This window comes from Buceros rhinoceros, unplaced genomic scaffold (assembly GCF_000710305.1).
Source record: "Buceros rhinoceros silvestris isolate BGI_N320 unplaced genomic scaffold, ASM71030v1 scaffold14223, whole genome shotgun sequence".
NCBI lineage: Eukaryota > Metazoa > Chordata > Aves > Bucerotiformes > Bucerotidae > Buceros > Buceros rhinoceros.
Genome location: NW_010403251.1, coordinates 1 through 13,182, shown reverse-complemented (window position 1 = coordinate 13,182; position 13,182 = coordinate 1). Strand labels below are relative to the sequence as shown.

General features: G+C 36.2%; 1 protein-coding gene across 1 annotated transcript in view; it reads right to left on the bottom strand.

The window, feature by feature from the left end:
- The window catches only part of ITGB8 (integrin, beta 8), a 27,993-nt gene extending 15,955 nt beyond the window's left edge, over positions 1–12,038 (bottom strand). Inside the window, exons 1-5 of the mRNA XM_010132954.1 lie at positions 11,959–12,038; positions 9,166–9,340; positions 6,142–6,388; positions 4,172–4,337; positions 1,300–1,458 (exon numbers count right to left, since the gene is read on the bottom strand). Of these exons, the coding sequence (XP_010131256.1) occupies positions 1,300–1,458; positions 4,172–4,337; positions 6,142–6,388; positions 9,166–9,334 (741 nt within the window). The 5' untranslated portion in view covers positions 9,335–9,340; positions 11,959–12,038. The remainder of the gene's footprint in view (positions 1–1,299; positions 1,459–4,171; positions 4,338–6,141; positions 6,389–9,165; positions 9,341–11,958) is intronic.
- Between the last annotated feature and the right edge of the window lie 1,144 nt (positions 12,039–13,182).

The following is a 13,182-nucleotide window of genomic DNA, read 5'->3' as shown; positions in this document are numbered from 1 at the left end:
CAGGGAAGTAATAGAGGTAGGGACATCATAACCTGTAAGTATGCTCTGCTTTGGGAAAGGAAATTTTTGGTATTATTCAGTTTAAGTAGAATAAAGGAAGGGGTTGTTTTTATCCCAGGGGCACTGTAGAAACACGGAAACTGAACAGACTGGCTGGTGAGAAATAAATAATCCTGACATGTGAGGGAATACCCAAGAGGTGAAGAGGGAGTATATGAAAGCAAGAACATCAGATAATCGGAAATCCAAACAACCTTCCTGTTAGCACACGCTCATTCACCTCCTCCACTCCACAAGGTCCCGAACACCCACTGATTCCTGGAAACCTCCCACATTTCATGATCACACAGCATACAGTGGCTGCTTCCTGCTGCCTCACCATCCTTGTAAACACCCAGTTGCTGGGATTGAATTCAGGTCTAGTCCAACCTACGTGCAGCCCTCACTGACTTCACTAGCACATTGCTGGCTTGGGCTGAGCACAGGCTATGTACTGCAGCTAAGTGCAGCTAGCACTAAGAATAAAACTGTAATGTGCTCTAATGATCCCACAGTTCATATTTCTGTTTTCTGGAGACTACGCGGCAATTAAGTAGTGATTTATGTTTCTTAAATAAATGTTCCATATTTATTCAAGAAAACAGCCAAAGCAATTAAAAACTAAGGATCTTAGGAAAAAAAAATCCTTTCTTCAGTCACTCATGACTACGTCATACATTCCTGAAGAAATCATTCTGAAAGCTAAAAATATCTGCTGAAGGTGATTATTTTGCTGTAGTGCATTTGATGCAGTTTTTTGCACACGTATGTATTACCACTCATTGGCTTTACACCGTGAGATTTGAATGTACTTAGTGCTAAGTTACCACAGCAAAGCTTTGGGATACAAGAATATTTCCCAGTCCATCATGGCTGATTCAGCTCACTGCTGCTGTACATATGGTGTTTTACCAATCAATGCAACTAACGCATCTTGTGACCAGGAAGCATGACAATTACCTTTGTCTCATTAGCAGGATCGTGCAATTCTTACATACGTATGTAAGAATTGCTCATCACTATGAAATGGCAGTAAAAAACCACACCAAACCCAGTAATACATTCTCCTCTGCTGTGTCCCAGACAAAAACAATTCCTATATTTTCAGGTAATTGATACTTCATTTCACATCTTGCCTACCTGGAAAAATGCCATTCCAGTAACTGCAATAAAAGCAATACTTTGACAGCAATTTAGAAAACTCCTTTACGCAGTTTTACACTGCTTCTCTGAAGGCAGAATCTATGACATATACCTTACCATACTTGTAGCTTTGACGTACACGTTATCTTTCAAATGACAGTTTCCGTCATGGGGAATTACAATCCCTGCTAATTTGCTATCAAGGGCCAGATGGGAAGTTTGATCTGTCATCACAAGAAGCAGTCGCTTTGCTTCTTTACGCCATCCAATATGGCTCTAAAAAGAAAACAAAATTAAGCATAAGAAAGCAGTAATTGCCTATTTACTAAAACAACAAAATGAAAAACGAATGTGAAAGTGTACTTTCAGATATTACCCCACTTAGCAGCACTGAGTTTAAACCAGGCTATTTAAAGCATTTTGTGTGGAAATATGTATCATATCCCACGTCTGAAAACTAGCACTGCCAAGTCAGAGATTCACTCACCACTTTCTTTGCTTAACGATCTCTCAAAATATATACAAGTTATGCACTATGTAGTGCGCTTGGGTAACAGCTGCCAAACCACGTGTTTCACTATTACATACAAATGCAAATGCATAACATTTGTAGAATTCTTGGGGATCCAAAAAACCATTACAACCATTAAATATGCATTAATTCATATTGGCTTTTCCCACCTTCTGTTTTGACTTTATACTTACTTACTTTATATTCTTATAATTCTATAATTTCCTTTTCCTACATGGCTTGCCAGAAAGGACATGGGCATATGATTAACAAATCAATAATAGTTTGAATGCCTTCATGCACTAGCAAATTGAGAAATGTCTTATTATGCAGCAAAATACAACATCTATTCAACATCTTACAGGATTAACAGCAAAGCGGTATCCACAAAGGTGAATTCAATGTGTTTTGGGAATTCAGTGATATGAAGGACATAGCAGGGCTGGGTTAGGTATCTAAACTGGTTTAGGTGCCAATTTTTATTTCCATAACATTCATTTCCCTGCAAGGAATAAATGGCTGGTTTAAATCAAACTTTAGAGGCACACATGAATCACCTCATATTCTTTTTCATTATTACCCCTCCCGATTATTCCATGTGCTTCTTTACTAATCCAATTTTTCCTCCTTTTTCCTCCTTCCTACAATGCTGTCTCATCTCTACCATTTCCCTTAACACTTTCATCTCCTGTGAAACATGTATCTGCAATACAGTCCATGTACTCAGCCAGGCTTTGTGACTGATACTCCACCATCCCTACTTTACTTTGCACAGAGGGATTTAGTTCCCTTCTCAGGCTCATTCCCTGCTAGCTCTGAATGGGGATCAAGAATCTCATAATAGCAGGCTAATAAATACAGAGGTGTCTTTTCCAGCTTATATGTTAGGCATCAGCCTCCCTCAGATAATCCTAGAGAAAATTCCCTTAAAGAAGCGTTATTTTAAGTTTTATTCCTAAACATATCTATATCTTAAATAATCCCAAATTCTCCTCCAACACCATAGAAACTTCTTGCTCCCAAGACTCCATCATTTCACTTTGTCATCTCAAGACTCCTAGCTACACGTCATAGCAACCAAATTTTTAAAGTAGCTTCATGTCCTAACCTGCTACTGCTTGCAACAGGGATGTATTGGTTAAAGCAAGACAGAGCAAGTTACAAAGTTCTACTGTAGGCAAAATGAGTGCACATTAATATAAATTATAGCTCATGATGGTTGCTATGAATTGCACATTGTTCTCATCCATTTTGGTTTATAATTTGGTTAGCAAGAAAGCCTCCACATTCTCATGAATGTTTCCACTCTATTGTTTTTGGAAGCATGTATTATTCTAGAGGTCACATGTCATAAGTGTGGAATGTGTCTAGTGAGAAACACTGACTTTTAAGGAATTTTTCCAAAGCTCCAGAATAATTTTTTGTAACAGTTGCGATCACAGTGTCTATGAAGAGTGGCTTTTACTTACCTGTTTTGCAACTCATCAAAGTTCAAAAATAAAATTGGGCCAAACTGTTCATTTTTAGAATGTTTGGGTTACTTTTTTTGTCCTTGACTCATTCTACTGCTCCAAAAAAATAAAGAATGTGAAGATGGACAAGATAAAAGAATTGTCCTGGCATCGTCCCAGGAGATGAGAATCACACCACGCCCATGATTTGGAAAGGAGTTGACTTACTTTCTTCAAGAAGACCAGAAAGAGTATCTTGCAGAGCATTAGCAAAACCCATAATTAGCTAACCCATGATTAGCAGCCAACTTGCAAAATTTCTATTGCAGTATTACACATAGAAGAAAAATAACATGTAAACTAGCCCTTTAGAGCAAACAAATTCTTATTATCTAACATGGTCATAGCTTGGGAACTATTGATGCAGGTCTTCTCCATCCCTTTCTGCACGGGAGAGATGGCGATGAACTTTCACCAATACATGAAAGATAATTTTTAGTAAATTTGTATTATTTTTAAATATAAATTCTTTAAAAGCTAAGATAACCTTGAAGTACATTTGTTTTTCTTATCTACACAAGAAGATATCTGATCTTTCAGTTTTCAAACACATTCATAAGCAGAAGAAATATCAAATGGTATATCTTCACTTAGGAACACAAGGAAAGCTCTAATTTTTGAAACATTTTATAACTGACTGAAATTAATACATGTGTCTGTGCAAGCAAGAAGTAGTTGCTTTCATCATCCATCCTATGTAGGTCAGGCTGGTTAAAGCCAGAAGTGAAGAACATCAATACTGAAAAACATTTCCTTATTATCTCCTTTGTATAGTTATGATCTCCTAATGTATAGTTAAGGGAGAAATAATAGAAAAGAAGGAAGAAATCTTACCATTATCAGGCCCAGAACCGACATTTTTAATTTAGGAACCTTGGGCACTGTTGTACCTATATACATACATACATACATACATACATATGGGTGTCTGAATTACCATTTAGTCTTTTGTGAATAAGCACCTTACCTGGCACACAGCTGCTTGGAGCATTGCATCAAAACCCCCTTCAGGTGTATCGATATTCCCCGAAATTTTCTGTTTATTGACTGCATTTCTGAATTCTGCTATATTGTCCGTCAGGGATAGCACATGAATATAACCATGAGGAGGCATACAATCTAAATTGTAATCACTGCACAAAAACAAAACAAAACAAAAGTCTAACACATTCCGTATTTTCCATTTGAAGGAGATGCAAATATTGATCCCCATTAATGTATAAAATCCTGTTAGCAATGAAGACATACAGATGCACAGTAAAATAAATACTTAAAGAAAGTGGAATAACTTCATATGAGATTAAGTTCAGTAGGAATGAATTCTAATTTACTATGAAAAATGCATTTTTCTGGTATTTTTTAGAAATGTGTTTAACATAACAGCTAATAGAGTAACAGTACATATGTAGTGTTTCTGTACAGAACAAAAAACCCCACAACGTGAATGATGGTATGATCTGAGAGAGTATATGATCCCTTTTGGAATGTCTTTGGAGTGGTACAGCTTTGTTTTTCATTTTCCTGAGAAGAGCCTATTACACCACAACACTGAGATCCTTCAATAGCTCAATACAGAGGCTGCTGTAACAAAACTAAAATAAAATTTAAGTTCCTACATCCACTAGTAATAAGTAAATGTAGATAAAATTAAGGTCGAGATTAGCAACAGTAACCTCATTAAAGGGGTGGGAAACTCCATTTTCAGTAACATCTTAGTTGTAAGTAATATTTTTTGAAATTATGTGTAAGAGAGAAAGTATGAAGTTTGACATAAGTAAGGTAATGCTTCAGCACAGGTTGTGGCTCTGCGACCTATTTACAGCAGTGCCATTTATGGCGCAAGCTGAAGTGCTCATCTGATTCAGGGATGCTGAGCAGGTTTCCACTCAACTTCTGTTGCATACAAGTACAGGCATCCAGACTATAACCTGTCCACCATCAACTCAAGTTACACTCAATGACGAGAAACTAGCACTGTAAGGATTCATAGCTCTGTAGCTGTCTACTTTTACGAAAAACGAGTCGTGTCCTAGAAGTGCTAATTGATATCCACTCACTATATAGACGTTCTAGATGACTGCTTTATACATAGGTATTTATATCTTATCTAATGAATTTCAGTACTAGTGCCCAATTAAAAAACCACCAAAATAAAAAATGATACTTATGGACTTCACAGAACTTTGGATCCTGTCCTCCCAGGAAAGCTAATAACAAGCAAGAAGGTGAGAACAGTTAATATTAACTTTTCCAAGTATTATGGTTTATACAGATTTGAATTTGTTGTGAATAATCTTGTTCTCCTGAGGGTTTTGGAAGTGATCCCTCAGTTTATGTAAGAGTTGAATGCAAGGTATAAAAGACAGCATGAAAAAAGAAATGCAAGCCAGAACACCTTTCTTATTTAAAATGGGAGTTCATTTATATTACAGCTGTGGAATTAGATCAGAGGATTGCTTTTGTTCATTAAATGAGCTGAAAGAAACTGCATCATGTCGACAAAAGCAGAGTTTTAAGAAAAGAGTTAATGAATATGCAACTACACACCAGAAGAGAAGTCCTAGGATAGAAAGTACAAAACTTTGTGCTGAATCTATATATCCAAAATAACTAGTAACACAACAGTTGACTACAAAATTAAATGCAAAACTTGTTCCAATATACCAAAGCAGCATGTTGTTTGGCTTGTTTTTCTAAAGAAAATATAGCACATTTTTTTCTGACACAGAAACAGTTTTTGTGAAATCACTCACCAGATAATTCAGAAGCAATCATTGTATAATACTTTTCAGCATTTTCTTAGAAACCTTGCTGGAGAACCAACGTATTATGAAACAAAGAAAGATTCTGAAGAGCTTTTAAAATAAATATGCATAATGCATATCTGTGTAATTAAATAATATCTCAGTGTTACAGTAGCATACAAAGACTACATACCTGCATTGGTTATGGATTCTACCTGGATGAATGCTAATATAGGGAGACACAGTTTTATCCACATAGGATCCAAATCCAAGTCGAAAATCGAGAGAAATATTCGCCATCTTTTTAGATAAAGCTAATCCAACGGAATTTAGTTTTTCTATATTGTTGTGCATAGAGGCTGAGACATCAACTAAATAATAAAGATCCACAGGGTATTTCTCTAGAGGACGAACTTTTAACATAAAGTTTGCTTCACTTCCTGATTCAAAGGAAAGAAATAAGTTTATTTACTTTTTTTGAACGGACACTCCTAAAGATATTTTTTTTTTTCAGCAACCTCAGCACAAAGTTGTTTGTGTCAGTAAACAGGAAAACAAACAAGAAAACCTCCCAAGAGTAAATGAAACCTTGAAGCACCATTTAAAAAATAAGCCATAAAGGGGCTCTTTGTATAATGTCTTGATTGCTTTTTTCTTGCAGGAGCACTCTGCAGTTTATTGTAAAAATGTGACTTCTCCCCGTTTTCTTTTTTAATTCCTGGTTATGCAATCCCTTTGGCATTATACTAAAAAGCAGTTATGACTCACAAAGGACACAGATCTGCATACAAATTGAGGTCAGTCACTTCAAGGTTGACACTACTCAGTAGGTAAGTGCATCTTGCAAATAGTTTGTCATAAGTCTATAACTACATGTGTACCATAAAATCAGCACAGCCTGAAAAACTCACATAAATTATGCTTCAAGTTCATACTAATCTATTTCCAAAGATTTGATGAGAAAACTCAGTAAGATCAATATATATTTTAAAAAAAGATGGTTATATATATATATACACACACACATATAAAATCAATCTTTTGGCATATACAACACAGAACTCTTGTTCTCAGGATGACAAATAACTGTCTCTCCTGCAGAACCACATCACGTTCTTCTATGTAATAAAAATGTTAATGCTTTGGAAGCCACTAAAAATAGTCCTCACACTTTTGCTTGACTAATACTCTGTGTTGCCAGCAAAAAAAGTGAAGTGACTGGAGTACGGGCAGTGAAGGTACAGTAATGTATGACTTCAAATTGTTCATTATTTTATGTCACCCAAAGTGTAAGCTTACAGAAGAAAGGAGGGAGTAGGATCTTCATGTGATGAGTCTAGAATCTAAATAATAATTCAGTATAATTCAGTACAATGCAGTGAAGATACAACAAAGGATAGGTGGGAGATGTTATAGAATAGATAAGCAAGTTTTCAAGAAAAGCTATCTAAACATATTCAGGAACAGATTCACTAAAAGAAATCCCACCTGAAACATGACTTCTCTATTCATGACATTTACCAGTGCTTGTGACATTGCTAGATACCATAATTAAAGTACAGGTAACAAAGATCTGACCCAGAGAAGTTAAACGTGCAAAGTACTTTCTTCCAATGGCCTGAACATAATCCATCTGAAAATGTCAGGATCTGTCTGTATCAGGTCTTGCAGGAAGAAAACAGGTTTTCAGTATGCTGTAATTTATGCACTTCCTCTTTGCCAATGTAAATTGAATTACTTTTTGTAAATGACCCTTGAAGGTCTCCAGTGTGCATATAGTGAGATGCCGAGTTTTCGGGTTTTTCTGCATAAAGCCTTATAGTTGGGTGTATGTAAACATAGAAAAAAAAATAAACCAAACCAGTACAAAACAAAACTGTCTTTGTCTGCATTATTATACTGTATCGAATTTCTGTTTTGAGGCAGAACTATAGCTGTATATCTTGTGTATTTGCCTGGAACATAAAACACGGGCAAGATGTCTATATATCAAGAGCTATTCCTCTGGAGCCCTTGGAATTTCAGTTTCCTGCCTCCCTGATGCAAGAACTTCAACAAAACATATGGAACTCCAAACTTAACTTCACTATTTACTGGCAAAAAGGTTCATTAAACTAAATTTTAGAAAGTTTTTTTCTATGAATTCAGTATTCCTTTGGAAATAAATGTGATGACAGACACATCTAGAGCTAGCTCAGTTCCTGAGACCACTTCCCAGCACAAAGCAGAACATCAGTCATTTCTTCGGAAGGAGAGTGGGGAAAGCAGAGGAAATGATGTTACTTTCTCATTTTTATTATTAAAAAGATGGAAACCCAGAGTTCCTTTGTGCTTTACACTCGTGCAGATCCTTCCTCTTTCTCTTATAGTTGATAGAAAATTAAGTTTTGTATAGTGGTGATCAATAAGATACTTTTCCAGTTCACTTAATGTTTTTCTGCCAAAGACTGAGCCCTTTTAAAAAACATATTTCTTTCACCAGCTCTCATTTGCACAAGAAAGAAATAAATTAAATTTTATGATATAAAACATACCCTGCCTCCCTTTATATCACTTTCCACTTCTGCTGTTGGCTACAGATATTTTAGAGACCAAGAACATACACGGACTTAACCCAAGTTCATCTAAGGGCGAATACAGTTATACTAGAAAATCTCAGATCCATAAAGGGAATTGTAGATTCTATTAGGGCCAGACACATCACATTTTATAAGTGAAATGTCAGGCAGTGAATACCTAAGTCTCCTTTAGGAATCCAGTCTTTTCTTACACACTGGCTTTGGTGTCTTTGTAGTTGTCTAGTCAATGCACTTAAAAGTAACCAAATATTCAAGCAGCTTATCAAATGATGAATTTAGGAATTCTAACTTGATTTACTTTCAGTAAGGAATACAGTTGCTACACGTGTAAGGGAAAACTATTTGAGTAAGTGGCTAAAGAATCAAGAAACCGAAATAGAAAACAACAAAGACCATCTAAAATTCCTTTTCTACTTATTACTGCTTTATTCTGACATTCAGCTGTGTTTGACAGGAACACTGCTTGCTGAAGACCGTACTTGAATATGGGAGCAACACCAACATAGTCCTACAATATAATATTACAGCATTGTTCTTAAAAATAATTATTCCAGTCCCTTCCTCACAAAATAACTGTACGTAATAGGATTGTATTTAGTTATATTGACTATAATATCAGTGAGTAAGAGACAACCAACCTGGACGCAGCTGGACTGAAACTTTTCCTGGTGTCACTTGTGTATTTGTTTCATGGTCACTAGGTATTGTGACATGAACTGTGGGATTTTCTAAAAAATCTGATTGGCAGCCTCTTTTCATTAGGTTGAAAACAGTGTCACAGCGTCCCTTCTGTGTTGCGTCGGCCATGAAATCCTGTTTTATAAGAGACAAAATATAAAACAATCTAGGCTGAAAAACCAAACGTCATATCTTCAAAGGAAAGAGAAAAACAACATAATAGTCTTTGAAACAATAAAATATGCTACTATAATTGCATAAGTTGTAAAATGAGTTCACGGAAGCCACATGGTTTTAATAAGGCCAATGACAAAATATTTAAATTAGAAGTTAAACATAATTGCCTCAATTACTTTTTTCTACAAAGGACAAAACTTTTATATGAGAAAGAGGATCTTGCACAATCACAGCACACTGACTTAGGAGAAAAATGAAATTATGTACTGCCCTGAGTCACTAAAAACATTCTGTGCTATGCTATGAGTTAGTTATAGTAAGAAAGTGCCATTCACATGACATCAAAACAGGACAGCTTTCAGAGGAATCCACTGCTAATGTTACTCGAGCTAGTATTTAAAAGTGGCAGCAGAAATGACCTTTAGTTTTATCTATACTGAATTTGGTTTTTTTTGAAACACAGTTATTCAAGTATTACTCCACACCCTACACCAAATCCAAAGACTAGCTGGACTATCTAATTTCAGTCCCCAGAAAGGGAAAGCTATGTACTACAGGACTGGACAGTTTAAGATGTCACCAACATAAAAAAGCCCCTGTAACAACAGAAAAGTGATTATTAGTAGGATGATCTCAGAAGCAGCTCATCCTTTGTTGCAGGGAAAGGACAAAGTTGCCAAAATTGATGCCAACATGATCCAATGCAAAATCCCTTCCTGACCACAAATCTGATGATTAACATGATCCTGGTCATGCGAGGGAAAAAATACAAGATCCTTTGTACTCTTTCAAAGTATTGGCCCATCGCAACCACAGCTGGAGAACCAAACAATGGACAGATCCTGATATTTCAGAGGCAGATGGGGAAAATAAACAATCAGAAAGTGCATGCAGCCAACTGTGTATTAGAGAATAAACAGTCATCCAGACCCTGAAAAGACCAGAGAAAGCCCCTGAAGAATAAGACTTGAGAGTCATGTGTCTCATTTTCCAAGTTCCAGCTAACTTTTGTATTCTACCTTTGATACATTTTTCCATAACCTTCTTTAATGTAGACAACAGAGAGTAATTTTTAAGGTTACTGCTGTTTATGTACCCTTTTTGGTATATATAAATTTCATAAAGATAGATTTTTAAATATAGAAAGAACTTAGCAACTCATTGCTATCAGAAACGACTGACGGATGTAGCATTTTCTGAAGTTTACTTGTGGAGCTATAAAGTCAAAGCATCTCAAGTGCTCCTCAGGGCTGATTTTCTCTTTAAAAATATGGATTAGATGAAGCAGGCATGCTAAGCTGAAAACTGCTCTGGTAACTTTACTCTGGGAAATTTCTACCTGCATTAATACGGGTTTTGCCATTCGACTAAAACCATGGATAGTGTGCTTAGGTGAACCAAAAAGCACGGTCTAAGAAGGTTTGACAATCCTGAACAGCTCTCAGGATTGACCTGGAAAGTGAAGTAAGAGAGGCAGAACAGAAGTGAAACCTGGGCAAATCTTGTTAGAAAACCGACTTGCACTTCCATAGTACTGGAAAGCTAGCAAGTGCTGCTCTGTGATAAATACACAGAAGTGTCCTTTGTAAGAGAGAACATCAGGCCACGATAATGGACCACTCCACATTGTAATCCATTGTGCCATCTGCACATGCCTTAAGGCTCCTCTTCGAAAACAAGTCCTCCATGCCTGTATTCATTCTTGAAGTACTTATCCATATACCGGTTGCAGATTAAGTTAATCATTCCAAGACACGGTATCTCAGATAAAGTTACATCAGTGCCTTACACTCCCTAGGAACTTATCTACCTTCTCTGCTAACCTGAAAGCCACTACAGATAATTTGCATGCGACCTTCAAGAGCATACGAGCTTGTAATTGTCAGTGACATTTTTCAAAACCTCGCTCCTCTGATGTGCTTAAAATGGTCCAGCCTTACTTGAAATCATGTAATCAACTCGTTTTCTTCCTGTCAAAGAAAACCGGAAATTTCCATATTCTTAAAGTACACAAAGCAACAACAACTTCAGAATAATCTTGCTACCTAAGGTTTATCTTCTGTGATAAGTCTCAGAACTCAGAGTTTCAAGTGTCAAAATAAGTATAATTTTTTTCCATCTGTGATGAGGTCATAATATATGGTGAAGTCACAGTTAACTCCACTACTAGTAAAATCTTTTGCTAAATGCAATAGGCATGTATGTAGAGACTTGCTCTGAGATATAATGAGAACTTAATATAAATTACTGTAAGTAATTTTGCTTTTGAAGCCAACAACTGTTGAACTCTCAAAGCTATTATAAGTCTGCCAAAGCTGTCTACAAAGCAGATGGAATGCATTAAAAAGTTCTCACTTTATTTAAAATTACTGCAATTTTCCAAATAAAAGATGATGTTTTCTCCTTTGGAAACAAAATACATTTCACATGATTTCTCAGGTTCTGTCTCCAGGGGTCATGTAAAGATTTTCTTGCTATTTCTCACTATAATTTTCACAGTTCAAAAGTCTTTTATCTTTATAAAGATCAGAAGCAGCTAAAATAGAAAGTCAAATGTAAATAGAAAAATTACATACCTCTTGAGCACACCATCCACACTCTGGACCCAAAGCAAGGCACTTTGTGCATGTTACTGCATTTGAAGTGGCACATCTGTTTTCCGCTGCAATGAAATACAAACCCAAACATTCATGATTTATGATGATATGGGGGAATTGTAAAATACCTGATTTTAAACCAAGATTTCAAAAATTACTTCACCAGATTAAGAGTGATGATAGTGTGTCCGAATAGAAATAGAAGAGAACAAAGGCAGCCTGATGGGGGAACACTTGCAGCATTTTTTTTTTAACCTACAGTCTAGTACTATATGTACAGATGGAATAAATTGCATTCTCAAGGCCAAATTTTTAAGATCCTGATTTAGAATAATTCTGAAATGAAAATTTATCTTTAGCATATATGTTGCTGATTTACTGTCTAGCATAAAAAAATTTACCAGGTAGCTTATCTCTTCATAGATATTTTCCTTTTAAAACTTTTCCACTTACTTGACTGAGTTATTCACTATTCACTCTGTATGGAACCCAAAATATTTTCTCACCTTCTATAAATATTTCCCCTCTGCATTTTCTGGAACTAATAGTTTCCCAGAAGAAGCATTTTTTTTTTCAGAAGCAAATTTATCCGACATTAGGTGTGTCACAGATTGAAGACACATCAGCCTGTACTAACTGCAAAAACTGTGCCTACTAACAGGTCTATCAGCAAAGTCCCTTATATCCTATCCACATCTTTGCTTTATAGTTCATTGCTTAAGTTACTACTCTTTGCTATGAAACTTTGGCAGTCGGAATTGAGAAGAAGAGATAGACTTTTCAAAGGATTCGGTCACCTCAACTTGAATGTCAGCATTAGCATATCCTTTTGGCGTGTTCGGCATAAGTCTCTTGTGGACCCGTGTGCCTCTACACGAGACAGAAGTCATCCGCAAAGAGTTTTGCAGAAGGCACATAATATGATGACTCAGTGCATGGCACAGTAACAGTGCTGTTTAACAACACTGCATTGCGGTGTATTTAATATGGTGTATTATAAAATACTCTGGAAACAAAATAAAACTGATCACTGCATACTGGAAAGGCTACATCTGTTAATTGGTTCATCGTGATAATGTGTAATAGAATCATAGAATCATAGAATGCTTTGGGTTGGAAGGGACCTTCAAAGGCCTTCTAGTCCAATCCCCCTGCAGTAAACAGGGACATCTTCAATGAGATCAGGTTTCCCAGAGCCCCATC